The following is a 13,335-nucleotide window of genomic DNA, read 5'->3' on the forward strand; positions in this document are numbered from 1 at the left end:
CCCCAACTCACACAGTGACGAAAGTTGACTCCAGGAACGCGATCATCCGGTGTGGCGATCCCGGTCCTGTGACCTGGGATCAGGCCACGGAAACCCTAATTTGGGTGCGGTGTGAGCCAATCAGGAGGCCCGTGACCTAGGCGATCATCGGGTAGATCGTATGTTATGATGCAAAGGCCGTCATTGTTGAGGAGGGGGTTTTGGGGAGGAGAGCGATTTCAAGGGGCTTGTGATATTTTTTTCATTTTTTTGCAAGGCTATTGTGATGCTGGTCATTTGGTGAGGGTTTTTTTTTTTTTCCCTTTGGGTTGGTGAGTCTGAATTTTGGGGTTAGGGAAGAGAGATGGATGGCTTGCGGAATGCTATTTTGCTACAGTATGCCTGATTCGTTCAAAGATTGATTGAGTTTTGGATATGTTTGAGGGGAAAGTTTGATTTCTCATTTTCTCTTAATGGGTCTATGAAGTAGACTTTCTAGCTACGTAACTGAACATATCGTGAAACTTTGATAGGTATACTACATGAAAGGCCTGAGTTCTGAGTTCTGACTCCTCATGGTAAAACCACTCACTACAGTGCCAGAATTGAATCAAAAAAAAAAAAAAAAAAAAAAAAAAAAAAAAAAAAAAAAAAAAAAAAAAAAAAAAAAAAAAAAAAAAACCGGATCCACGGCTGCACGGCAGAAAATGAATTCACTCGTTGGGCCAATTGCAGCCGTCGTATTACCGTGGCTTTGCTGGGGTCGGATCGCCTCCTGTGGGTATAGTGATATGGTCGGTTTCGGCATTGGTCCTGAACGTGGAACGGGTGGTCTTGATCTCGTTGTACCCCGTTTTGCCTTGTTCAGGGTCTCTTGTCCAGGTAACGGTCCCTTGTCTTCTAATGTGTGAGGTATACTGTAAGGTGGGCTTCGGTTAGCCAGGGGTTGGTTGGGTTGCACTGTGTAGGGCTAGGTAACGGTTTTTATTGTGCTTAGGGTGAGAGTCATTCTGTGCTCATGGGGGGTGCTGATGGGGGTCGGTACTGATAAAGTAATCGTGGGTTGGAGATACACGTCATTTTATTCTTTTTGTGGGGATTTGCAACTGCGCGAGTGTGTTTCGTGTCTGACAGTGAAAGCCTGATAGGCGAAACTGACACTGCTTATATATGTAATGCTCTCACGACACCACGGCATCACGGCACCATCTATCTCATCACGAGATGGTTTATCCCAGAGTCGGGAGCGTACGCCCTGATATACATGGCTGACCCGGGCTCCTTCTAGCCCAGCCACCCAGGCGGCGCCCCGTAGCAACGACTCACATACGTGGAAATGACATCCGAGTACGACGTGCAGGGAGCTACTCCGGATCTATCGGAGGATGCGTCGAGATCGGATCACGGATGGGAAGGGCACAATGGGCCATAGGTGACGATCTTATCTCCAGACTATCCAGGGCTAGTCAGCGCTTTGGACTCGAGCTCTATGTCTTGATGACACAGTTCTATCGACGACGCGACACGACAAAGATATACAAAACCGGTCAGAAAGACCGTTATGAGGGTCGCAGGCGCCTAGGTGGTTTCCCGGTGAGGCTGCATGCACACTGAACAGGATCGATAGTGGCTGGATATGGCAGGAGCAGTGGTCGTGATCGCAAGCCATTTAGTAAGAAAGAATGGCTATCCTGGTCGTGGTCAGTGCATTTGACCGGGTTGTGGACCATTTGTCATTGGACAGCTCGCCTGCGATGCTCAACCAGTGAAGCCATGCTGGTGGGATGACAGCAGCGTGTCACGTTGATATTGAATCCTTCTGTTTCGCTCGAGTCCTTTGTCCTGCACCCTGCCTAAGCTGGCAGGTCACGCTGCATTGTCAATCCTCCACTTACGGAGCCGCGATGGTTGTACAGCATATCGTGAAACGCCAGAGATTCCTGCCGACGTTCCCGGACAGAAGACTGAGCTCGAGCCGGTAGCCTTTAATTAGGTGAGCTATCAAGGCCAGGCAGATACTTACCTGGGTACCAATTACCCTGAATCTAGACTTTCTCTTGTTTTGGCTGTTCACAAGCGAAAGATAGACCCTCGCAAGCTCAAGGCGAACCACAGAGACGGATTGGTGCAATTTGAAACCCAGTATAAGATGCGTCGTTTCCAGGTAGTCACTCCTCAACGGACTATGTGGCCCCTGCTATTTTTATCCAATGGCGGAGGCGGATCTACCGCTGCAAAATCGTTGTATGGCTCATTTGGTCACCAAGGTATGGACTGACTCTCGGTATTGGTCTTTCCATTTTTTCCATATAGATTAACGCCTTCCTCTCGTTGGTCTATCTCATCCCTAATGACCTTGGATTGGAGTTGCGTGGCCCAGGGACCCTACCGGTCTATGGAAGACTTGAGGCCTAAGGTGATGAGTGTCAGCCTCGCCTATACATCACAGAGATACATAGGCAGCTTCAGATACCTCCGGCTCTGGTACACCTATCGTCACTTCCAACCTCACGACCACTGTGCCTCCTGCCTAAATTATTGGCCCTAGCTTGCCTTCGCTTCGTGCTCTGTCCATGCTATACGAGGGCCACCTTAACCATGTCATCGTGAGTACCTCCCCATAGTCAGTTTCTGCTTATCAAATAAGCTGACACCTCCTCCTAGTGCCCGTACCGTCTCCAAGAGGCCACCCAAGCTTCGTGCTGCCTGCAATGAGTGTCATTCCGCTAAAGTAAGCGGGGAAGCCCAGGTATAACTGTATAGAAACATGAGATATAACTCTCGTCCGTAGGTCCGCTGCTCAGGAGAAAAAACCGGCTGTCAACGCTGCGCTAATCTTGGCTTGGACTGTATCTTCTCGATCTCAAGGATCGGGAAGGTGCCTGGGAAACGAAGCAAAGCCAACCGTGCCGCAGCAGCAGCCGCCGCTGCTGCTGCCGTTACCGCTCCCCCATCATCCGCATCGCTCACGTCGCCCTCACGCCTGGAGTCTACGAATGAGGCAATTCCATCCTTTCAGCCGTTTTCACACGCTATCAAGGATGAAGAGGTCTCAGGGGTGACTCCTTCGGTGCGCTATGTCCCGTCCAACTTCGCTGTAGATCCCATAATCACCCCGTTGATGGTGCACAATTATTCGAGCAGCATGCCATTTTACCCAGGTGATAACTGTACACCGGGCGGCCTCTCCCTCGCAGTCACAGTGCCCACTTCAACACAAAATATATCCCGTCCTCTGGGTCCCAATATGGACCTCGGCCTCCAAGAACCCGGTAACTTCTGCTGGACCTCCGACCTGGAGCCCCTCAGCGCCAACAGCCTCCCAACACCGGGACTAGAAATGTCAGCGAGCAGAGGCTCCCTGAGTCTCGACCGTCGCCTCAGCCACGACTGGGAGATAGAGACGAACGTCGCCAACGGCAGCTGCGACCCCAGCCGATCTTGCACGACTTCGATCCGGCAGCCGGCAACTCCACCGGATTACCTAGCCGACGAAGGGGTTTACCCGGTCGGCGCTCTGGAAAATATGGGTCCCGAAGCGAGCTACACAGTGTACCTACAGCTGCTGCACAACATCGAACAGACGCTCCTCATGGGCCGACAGCGCAGAAAGGAGAACCATACGCTCGACGCCGTCCTAGCTGCCAACCAGCAGTACCTGACGATCCTCCTGCAGCTGACTGAGAGCCCGGGTTTCGAGCAGATGTACGACGGCCACCTGCTGTTCACAGTTGCTCTGAGCAAAATTATCACCCTCTTCAGCTTCGGATACCGCGACTTCACCCTGCGGTCTGAAGCACATCAGTCCATGGGCTATGCGGAGCGTCTGATCCGCTTCGGTGTGTTCGAGATCGACTTCGTCGAGCAAAAGGCTATCTGTGAGGGTATTTTCCTCAGGGAGCTGAAGCGCGCGGGGGTGTGTCTGTCCAGGTTGATGGATGCCTTGTGTCGGGAGAAATTCCCCTACGCCCATGGTCGGCATGAACAGTTATGTGAGGATATGAAGCAGCATTTGGACCAATTAACAAGTGCATTGGAGGCGAGCGCGGCATGACCTTTCGTCTTATCTTCCCCCCCTTTTCTATAATAATCTTCTATATCGATTAATAACGCACTATAGTGAAGGAGACTGGCATTGGTTCTCACAGGTAGCTGGCTCAAAAGTCTTAATTCGTATACCCTGGAGGAATGATCTTATATAGGTGGTGTCGAAGACACACGTCACCGCTCATGCATTGTCCTTGTTGTTTCTTTCCCGACTCTATCCAAGTTCAAATTGAGCACAGTAAAAATATGAGATTGCTCTAGCCCTGTTATATAAGCCTCTCTTTTGCGTATACATACCAGACAAGGTTTCCTTAGTCTCATTCATGAACAAATTCTACCCATCGTAAGCCCACTCAATGAAGTAAAATCTGTGTACTCTCACCAATCAATCCAACCCAACTGAATGGCTTGGTTCATTCGGCCTCCGAGGACGGAGCCGTGTGCTTGGATTACCTTGTCGTCCTTTGATCGGGATATGATATTGGTCTAATTGCTGTTAGACATGGGATTGTGTACCCCGTATGGGGTATTTTGGTTTTGTATTTGGATCGGGTTACTACCAGGAGTTGGTTGCAATAATGCATGGATTTACAGTGAAGGTAGATTATGTGGTGGAGGCATGATTCTCCTCCGGAGAAAGAAAGATATCACGAGACCATTCAGCTGACACTGAATAACTAAGATAAAAATCTATTGATCATGGCCTAAGCGTATTTGTGTAAGTGTTCACTTTATCTCAGAAGTTTGGAGATACTTTATTATTCAAGCTCTACAACTTCTCAAGGTAACTAGGTACTGGATTAAGCGGCGAAAGCCACTGCTAGGAATCAAGTGAACCACAGATCATATTCATGACATCAATCAACTTATCAACATCACAGATCCTGTCAAAACGTCCATCGTAATCGCAGCTCATATATAAATTAAGTATTAACAGACCAGTCAGGACCATAATATCTCCGGGTTGCTGCTAAGGAGACCAGCATCGGCCACGTGGGTATCAAACAGAAAGGAAAACATTCTTTCCAAGACATGTTCCGATTCGGCAGAACATGGGTCAGAGTTCAAATGAGTGACTAGTAGTAGATCTTTTCTTCGTAGATAGGCGGAACACCCTTGTCCATGTCCCAGTGAATCTTGTTCTTCTCGTCCAACCATGCATCCTCATCGGTGATGGTGATCACCCGGGAGGTATGCTTGATTTCCTGCTTACTCACGCCGATTTCATCACGAGGAATCCACAGGAGAGGAGGCTGGGAGGTGATGGAAGGGTGGAAATATGCGTCGCGTTCAACTTCGGGGGCATAGGTGGTTATCGCCGAGGCGTTGGGGACAAAACGCCGCAGCTGGGTGTAGCCATCGTACTTGTCCGGGCGCAACCATTTGGTCAGGAAGTTGGCCTTCGGCTCCGGAGCTGGTCCGGTTAAGCCCTTTTCAGCTGAATCAACGTTGGTCACGCCATTGTCAACACCCTCCTTTCCAGGGCCACTCGCGCCGGCGTCATCTGAGTGCTCGCCGGCAGATGGAGCAAGCTCACCCTTCTCCTGAATAAGAAGGGCCTCCTCCTCCGATTCCAGATTCTTTGGGATAAAGTTGATGAGAGGATCCAGCGCCTGGTTCAGAGAAACATGGTAGATGACCATGACAACAAGAGAAATGATCATGAGGATGAGAGGGCCGAGGGCAATTCGACGAGCACCGGTTGCAATAGCGAAGAGACCAATGAGACAAACATTAAGCAGGTAGCAGCCAATGGTGATGTGCTGCAGGGCGCGTGTGTAGGCTTTGCCCTGAGTGTCAATGTCCGCATTGGACACATACAGCATGTTGTACCGGTAAGCGAAGTAGAAAAGGTACAGACCAATGGTCGCGAACCCGAGAACCAAGGGAGCGATACACGAGTAGGTGATGGCTATCCACAAGCAGGCGCAATTAGCCGCATTCCATATCAGAAACGTGAACAGAGAGTACTTACCAACGACTACCAGGAAGGTGAACGCAGGGTATACCGTTCCCCAGCCTAGACCAGAAAGGGAGGACCAACGCGTGAACATCTTACGGGGAGTATTGTCCAACAAAGTGCCTAGAACCTTGCCCACGATTAGACCGGAAATCTGAAGGAGCGCACCAGCGCTGAACGACAACCCCTGCAAGATGATATAAGAGATATAGAAGTTGGAAGCTTGTGGAATCTTCTCAGCTAGGAGCGACGCAGCAGATGTAGGTTTGTTGATAATATCCGAGACCACACTAGAAGCGGAAGACGCAACAGTGACAACCAAGAATGTTTGGATGACTTGGAACGTGAAGTAGAAGTTCTGCGTAGTCAGCTCAACAGCCGCGGCTGTCGGCGCACCACCAAGCTTGGCCATCACTAGAACAAGAATGAGTGACCATTCAGAAATGAACCCTTGTGGAATTAACTTACATCGTAGTATAATCGGCAACAGAGCCATGAGCACGGACTGCATAATAGTGGGGAGAAGGCCAGTGATGACACCTCGGATCCAGCTTGGGACATCGTTGATAAAGCGAAGAAAAGGGACCTTCTCGGTCAAGAACGTGATGTTCGAGATAGAACCCACCACAGCCGTGGGAATTGCCCAAAAGACGATGAGAGCGACAACGAAGGCGATAGTGGCGAAGTACCGAATAACACGTTCCCACCACCGAATACGAAGGTTAGACCAGATAACCTGGGTGGGTTCCAGGCCGATGTAGCGCGGTGCCATGTGAAGAGGAAGATTGTGAGCCACTGTAATCGCACGTTAGACCAACCTCGTGACACCGTGACGCCGGATATCAAACGGAGCACAGCAAACAAACGTACCAGACTGATAGGCAGATTGAGCATCCGCCTGATGATAAAATTCGACAAAAACCGACGACACCAACTTTGCGTCGCCCGCTCGGTGCTTGGCCTGCAGCTCCTCGATCTCGGGATTTAGGCGCTCGATTTCGGATCGGGCCCAATTGATCGTATCAACCTTCTTTCCTATGAGTAATTTGAGTCTGTGCGTGGGCCTCTCCGACGGTTTCACCCAGCGGGCCGCAACTGAGCCCGACTCATCACTAGGTTCTTCGCTTGGGGTCGGGGGGCCGTCTTCCACATAGCCCTGTTTCTTCATGGCCTTGAGACGTGCCTTGTTCGCGAGAGTGATGAGCTTCGTTTCCGCAGCCTCGAGCTTCATGGCAGCATCCTCACGTTCTTTTACTTTGTCGTCCAATTCGGACGTATCGGTAGTAAGCCAAACATTCTTTACTTTGTCGGTACCGAACATTTTGCGAATCTTGTCACGGTTGAGATAGTCTTCAGTAACAGCGGTGAACAGCACGGTCCGAGACGAAAGCCGGCTGGCGTAGGCTGGGGACAGAGCGTAGGCGTGGCGCAAGTTGATGTAAAAGATACTTTCACGAGTAACGGTATACATGACAAATCCTTAAAAGAGCGATATGTCAGACCAAATGACCATGGGTACTTGGGAAAGTTCACCCAAAACTTACCGAGGTAGAGCCATGCAACAAAGGCGTGGGCGAAGTAACGCTCGTACTTGCTTTCTTGAACGTTGGACATGCTCAGAATATTCAACTGCACATTAGTTCCACCTCCGGTTGCATTGATGGGAAACAAGATAGGGAACGTTATGCAGGCGCCCACGAAGCATATCATGGATACCAATTTAAGGAAGCGAATGAGAAGGTAAGCGTCCATCGAATGGTGTTGCAGCACATATTCATCGGGCAATTTGTACATGTCAATGATCCAACCCCATGGGGTAGTAGAGGTGGGAGGTGTGCGTTCCCACGGTTTCAAGACTCCTAGGTATGTTCGTGGCATATACATCCGGCGCTGACTGCGACGAAGGATTAGAAAGATCAGAACCATCACTCCGGCTGACACTAAGGCCGGTACCAGGGTGGTAACGAGTGCCGATGCTGTGGGCGGAGTGTCGGCTGGGTTATCACTATCCTGCATATTGTTAGGTGTGCCCAAGCCCAGAGCCGTTCAAATCGGTCGTTAAGCAGTCGCAACTCACCCGTCGGACGAGGTGATGGAGGCCCCTCAGGCCAACATCGGAGAACGCCATTGCGGCTGAGTATAGTTTCTTGTTCCAATGCCGCCTTCGTTCGTGAAGCGCCCTAAAATTGGTGTTTACTTAGGGGATCGGGCAGTCGGGAAGATGCGATAAGAGACTCGCTGCGGATTTTGGCCGCAATCAAAGGAGAGATGATCAAACCGTCGGTATGCGAATCGAGTTGGAATAAGGATTTGGGAGAGATAAAAGGCTAAAAATAAAAATAAAACAGTGGAAAAATGTCTCGAAGAGATAAGCGAAAGAAAAGAGCGAAGAGAGTAGTGTTTGGGCCTCAGCTCAACTGGAGAAAAGGGAGATTAGAAAAGAATGATACAAGAGAAAACCAAGGGAGTGGAAGCTTCAGGGAGGGGCTGGTTTGAATTTTGAATTTTTATTTTGTATTTTTTATTTTTTTGTTTTTTTTGGATTTTCCTTGTTTTCTTTTTCCTTTCCTGGTTATGGTAATCCTTCGTCAGGAAAAGTCAAAAAGCAGAGAAGGATATGCCAATTGGACTCCCAAGAATGAGAAAATCCATCGGATGGTTCTTCGGGAGGGAGGAGACACTTACGTAGATGCCCCGAGCTGAAAATGCTTCTTGTACCTTTGGACGCGGCCTTGACTAGGATCGTTGGTAAACTAGTGACAAGAGTCGTGGGACTAAGGCACACCAGAGCCAGTCAGCACCATAACCTGTGACGAGTGAAACATGGATCGGAGATGCGATCGTGCGAACTTCACTGATCATGAGTAACTGATCAACTCATCGCGCTAATTTAAAATTAAATAATTTTAGACACTAAGAACTCATTGTGGGTTTTACTCATGTTTCTCATTTGATGGTGAGCCATCATATTTTCCTCCCATGCATTATAAAAGAGGAAAGAAAATAAGATATATATCAACTCAATTGGATTTGTGGTGGTGAAGAATAACGTCAATGTATAATCGACAGTAGCAGCAATCAAACGATGCAGATGATGAAAATTTGACCCGAATTGGAAACATTGAAAATTCCCAACACCAGATAAGAACAGCTGGACTAACGTTTTTTGGGTTACGAAGTGGATGACTTGGCTCAATAGATCCTTTTTAGCGTCAAAGAGAAAACTCTCTGTAATTAATCTTGCTTTTTCGGAATGTATACCATTTCTCTGTCTCTTCAACCTCCTACGGAGTATAATATTGTGGCAAACCCTCCTGACTCAGGATCCCAGGTACTGTTCATTACCCCAAAGTACATCCATGGGTACCTCAACGACAGGAGGGCTGACCTTACGTACCCATGTACCCGGTCCCGAGGAACGGCGACCTGTTCCTGTACCTTACCGTACTGGTACCGCTTCCTCTCAACACAACCTGACGGAGGCCCTTGTCCTATGGTATGTTACTGTAAATTATCCAGTACTACCATGAAACCATTTTGAAACACACCCAGCAGGATGAATCTCGTATCGCTTCAATCCTGCAACGCCTGTACCCTATAATCTCTTGGGGATTCTTTTCCCCCGAAACGCTTCCTCAAGCTATGCTGTATGGACTCAGAACACTGGTGTAATCTTGTGTAATATACCTCCAAAAACCTATGATGGTGTGGCTAGTGCTACTGCCTGTTTGCGTCTGTCAAACTTTTGCCACTGGCCGAAGCTGCGCAGATCCAATCAAACCGGTGCTGATCGGCACCTTCCCGTGGCCTGTCCGCTGCACCAGCCACACAATCAAACCCTATCAACCCAACATGAAGTCATCCTTCCCGACCGAGTATCCCCGTCTTTGGGAATCCAGTCATCAATACGGAGTACCAATAGCTTAATCAGAAGAATCAACCAGTCTTCAAGATGTGACATCCCAAAGAAACAACTAAGCCCAGAGTCTCACAAACCTTACAGCCCTCTCACGGTATCATCACCCCTAAAAAATTGTTCATCCAAGCCCATCCCTAGCGCGAACCACGAACGCCGTATGGGGTACAGTTTTGCTCGCTACCCAGTAACGACAATGAACAGGTCCACACGGCGGCCCACGCTGCCTCTGACGACTACACGTTCATGGTCTTACCGTGTGACCTATCGTGGCTCCACTGCCTTATCTGGCATTGTTTCTCGTATGGACTGATCTTGGCTCGCTTGATCTGGTACCAGTCGGTCAAGCCACACTTCTAGCCAGGGATGCTTCTTAAGGTTGCGTTTGAAACGTCATCTGCCACAGCCACACGGTTTCCGGATGGGTTTTATTGTAGATCAATCATCGTGATATCATCTTGGATCGGAGATCTTGGAAATAGTTTTGGTTGTGGTGGCAGGGGTATAGACGGTTCCTAGGGTTTGAAGAGGAGTTGGTACACTGCTTTGATTTGTTGGACATCAGTCGTTGCCTTCTATAGAAGGTAAGCGAGTCGGGTAGTAAATTGCTTAGAGTTAGTGGCTATCGTTCATTGCCTAGTTGCTGGGCGCAGTACAGCGTAAGGCTCATGAAATACGCAAAAAAGATGACCTGGCCTATGGAGACGAATTGTTGGGGAGGGCGAGAATCTGCTGTACACGAGGGAAAGGTGGGATGGATACTAGTATCATGTGAATGATACCTGCCAAGATTCGTTATGAGATGGATTGATCAACTGTATTCTGATTGGCCGAAGTGATATATATATTTCTTCGAATCTAGGCCATTACGGTAGCTCCCAGACATGGGGTGGTACATTTATCTCTATCGTTTTGGGGTTGGGGGCGGAAGAGCTTCTCTAATGTGCCTTTCCAACATCCACGAGTACCTTGAGTAGTGTGATGGTATTTGGTCTCCAGACTAAGAGGGCGGGCTGGTCACAATAAATGTCTCCGCAGTTACTGCATCGGCCCTTCGTACCCGAACGCAGGAAGTTTCTTTCCAGAAAGCATGGTACAGCCATTAACGAGAGTAAGCATAATATACAGAAACCCCCCTCGCTGTTTCCTATCTCTTGTGAGATGAAGTCTAGTTCATACTGTCTCTGGTCGGAGTGCGTAAGATGGTACACGTCCCATAGTTATGAGGTACAGGGGATTGGGAAGCCGTACTGAGGGAAAGTGATGGCTGGGCACCTGTCCCTGTATCAGTTGTAGTATATACAAGAAGTTCAGTCCAAGGATCAAAGGCATAGATGAGATGGGCGCACGGCTGCCTGCAAACCGTCGAAGTGTTGTCGCGTCCGGAGAGGTGGTCAAAAGAGTACATGTACATGAAGAAAAACAGTGACCCGGTTTGGGCGTAGCTCAGGGTTCTTCCTGGACCTCTGGCATCGAGCTGTACAATTCTCTTTCAAATACATCGATCCCCCGGATCGGTGGAGTAAGCATCAGGAGACTGAGGAGAATCTCACTGAAAAGGAACTGGAGTTCCGGCCGAAGCTGTTTATACAATTTCAGCAGCTCGTTCGTGGACCAGCTTCTCTCGGGTTCCTGTAGGTCGGCTTCATATCCTTCGAGTAGGAGGAGCCACACGAAGGACTCGCATGCGGGAAACCTGTCGAGTTCATGATCTTTCACAGTCGCACGTATGTGGTCGAGAAACCGGCCGGTCTTGCTGGGAGAACCCTGGAAATCCCAGAGGGCGGCTGTAATGTATATGAGAGCCGCAGTACGGGTAAGCTCCTGGGTCGGCGCAGTCTTCGTTATAATGTATATGCGTGACTGAAGCGGAACATGGGAAGGACGAGGTCCGCTGGATAGCAATGGGAACAAAGGACTGTCCATTTGAAACGCAGAGCGACGTTGGGGAACAGATGACAAATACGCATCGGTGCTATGTTCTAGCATCAATTCTTCTGCTCCTCGAAGGAATGTGACCAGCCATTGCTGACCGTCTTCGGGAACTGCTGGATGAAGTGGCATCAACATAAATTGCACATAATGCAATAATGCTTCGGCAACACGATTAGATCCCGACCTGGAACGAAGGATCTGGACAGCCTGGTCCACGTATCCTCTGGCATGCTGCTTGCTACCAAATCTTTCTTCTTGTATTGCCATCCCCGTCAAAGCCATCGCTAGGCTGTCAGTGTCGATCTCCATGCCGCCTTTCATCACCTGTTCAATGCCCTTTGTTGTTCTCCCTAAGTGCTGTTCTACCTCAGGGCTCCACTTGAAACCGTATGCCTGTGCCCTCCAACGAGCGCAGTATGCAAGGACAACCGACTGAAACGGCAGGGGGTGATTCAGGACCGCCCGAAAGACTTGGTCTTTGATGAGTCTAGGCTCGCCTGACCAGTATGTCAATCTGTTTGTCCAACAGTCCATTAATATGAAATCCTCTCTCGTGCATGTTACCGGCAAGCTATCGAAAGGATCTTTTCCGGAAGCGTCGAGTAGGGTGACGGGCGAAACAGAGTAGGAAGCAGGTGCAGGTATTTGGGGTCCGACTGGCATCTGAAGCGGCCCTGGGTGTCAGTAGAGCATCGATTGAGTTGAACCTCCAATGACCTACCGTGGAGAAGCCTTTAGGGGTGATCTCATCCTCCGATCGCTTATATTCAATGACTTCATTATCATCGCCATTTAGTAACAACTTCTTTTGCTGCCAAGAGAGATAGCGGAGGGGGGCATGAACTCTCTTGTCAGAGTCGCTTCGAGGATGCGCGTGTTTTAGTTGTTTCCGTTTCTCCTGAACATGATGGCGCATAACATGAGCTCGCTTTTCTCGTGAAGAAGAGTTTGAATCGACAAAATAGAAAACTTGGTTCTTGGATGGGTCTTCTGACGCGGGCTGGTGCCTTCGCCTTTTGACCCTCACTGGATGTGGACTGGCATTTTGCGGAGTCGCTATTGCGAAACCTTGATCAGCTTGTGAGCGAAGGAAAGGAGAATACAAACTTGGATCAAAGCGCCAACCTTGTTCTTCTGTACCGGGAGAGATGTCTTGCGGCGCCGAGTTTGGATCGGAATGTGCCAAATTAACCAAAGGGGGAGTGCCCACGGACATTGCGAGCCGCCTAGTGGCAGGAGACTCGGGCAATCTAACTGACGGGACAAAAGCTAAACCTCCTTAGAGGTGCATACCGGACAAGAGCTTTACCAGAATACCCCCATAGAATGACCCAATTCGTCGGAGGAGTTCATTGCAAAAGTGCGGTCGGGGAGGAGAAGGATGATTGACGATCGAGATGCGCCGAAAGAATCAGTCATAGTCATGCTTATCAACGTCCGGTGTAGGATGACCCCGGCATCCCATTACGGTTCTTATTAGGGATGAGAAGCCAGTGGG

The 13,335-nt window shown here is 49.4% G+C and overlaps 3 protein-coding genes across 3 annotated transcripts; 1 reads left to right on the forward strand and 2 right to left on the reverse strand.

Moving 5' to 3' along the window:
• Window positions 1–2,552: 2,552 nt before the first annotated feature.
• On the forward strand, window positions 2,553–4,033 carry BDV38DRAFT_267650 (Zn(II)2Cys6 transcription factor domain-containing protein; the record flags this gene model as incomplete). Its single annotated transcript, XM_032056632.1, has 2 exons — window positions 2,553–2,585; window positions 2,771–4,033. 2 exons carry the CDS (start codon window positions 2,553–2,555, stop codon window positions 4,031–4,033), a joined length of 1,296 nt encoding a protein of 431 aa, XP_031919126.1.
• An 864-nt stretch (window positions 4,034–4,897) lies between these two features.
• BDV38DRAFT_97640 (putative DUF221 domain protein) lies at window positions 4,898–8,630 on the reverse strand. Its single transcript, XM_032064215.1, has 5 exons — window positions 8,064–8,630; window positions 7,531–7,996; window positions 6,857–7,465; window positions 6,002–6,781; window positions 4,898–5,938 (listed from the first exon to the last, which is right to left on the reverse strand). The coding sequence occupies exons 1-5, from the start codon at window positions 8,112–8,114 to the stop codon at window positions 5,103–5,105; spliced, it is 2,742 nt and encodes a 913-aa protein (XP_031919127.1). The 5' UTR covers window positions 8,115–8,630; the 3' UTR covers window positions 4,898–5,102.
• Window positions 8,631–11,348: 2,718 nt separating this feature from the next.
• Window positions 11,349–13,246, reverse strand: BDV38DRAFT_293513 (uncharacterized protein; the record flags this gene model as incomplete). The annotated part of the gene is made up of 2 exons (XM_032062266.1): window positions 12,559–13,246; window positions 11,349–12,500 (listed from the first exon to the last, which is right to left on the reverse strand). Exons 1-2 carry the CDS (start codon window positions 13,051–13,053, stop codon window positions 11,349–11,351), a joined length of 1,647 nt encoding a protein of 548 aa, XP_031919128.1. The 5' UTR covers window positions 13,054–13,246.
• Window positions 13,247–13,335: the final 89 nt, after the last annotated feature.

This window comes from Aspergillus pseudotamarii (assembly GCF_009193445.1).
Source record: "Aspergillus pseudotamarii strain CBS 117625 unplaced genomic scaffold BDV38scaffold_3, whole genome shotgun sequence".
NCBI classification, from domain to species: Eukaryota; Fungi; Ascomycota; class Eurotiomycetes; order Eurotiales; family Aspergillaceae; genus Aspergillus; species Aspergillus pseudotamarii.

Excerpts from the sequence above, each read along its gene's own strand:
- BDV38DRAFT_97640 (XM_032064215.1), bottom strand. The coding sequence starts at position 8,114 with ATGGCGTTCTCCGATGTTGGCCTGAGGGGCCTCCATCACCTCGTCCGA. Across the intron at positions 7,997-8,063 it reads TCCATCACCTCGTCCGACGG|GATAGTGATAACCCAGCCGA; the intron begins GTGAGTTGCGAC and ends AACAATATGCAG. Across the intron at positions 6,782-6,856 it reads TCAATCTGCCTATCAGTCTG|TGGCTCACAATCTTCCTCTT; the intron begins GTACGTTTGTTT and ends GTGCGATTACAG.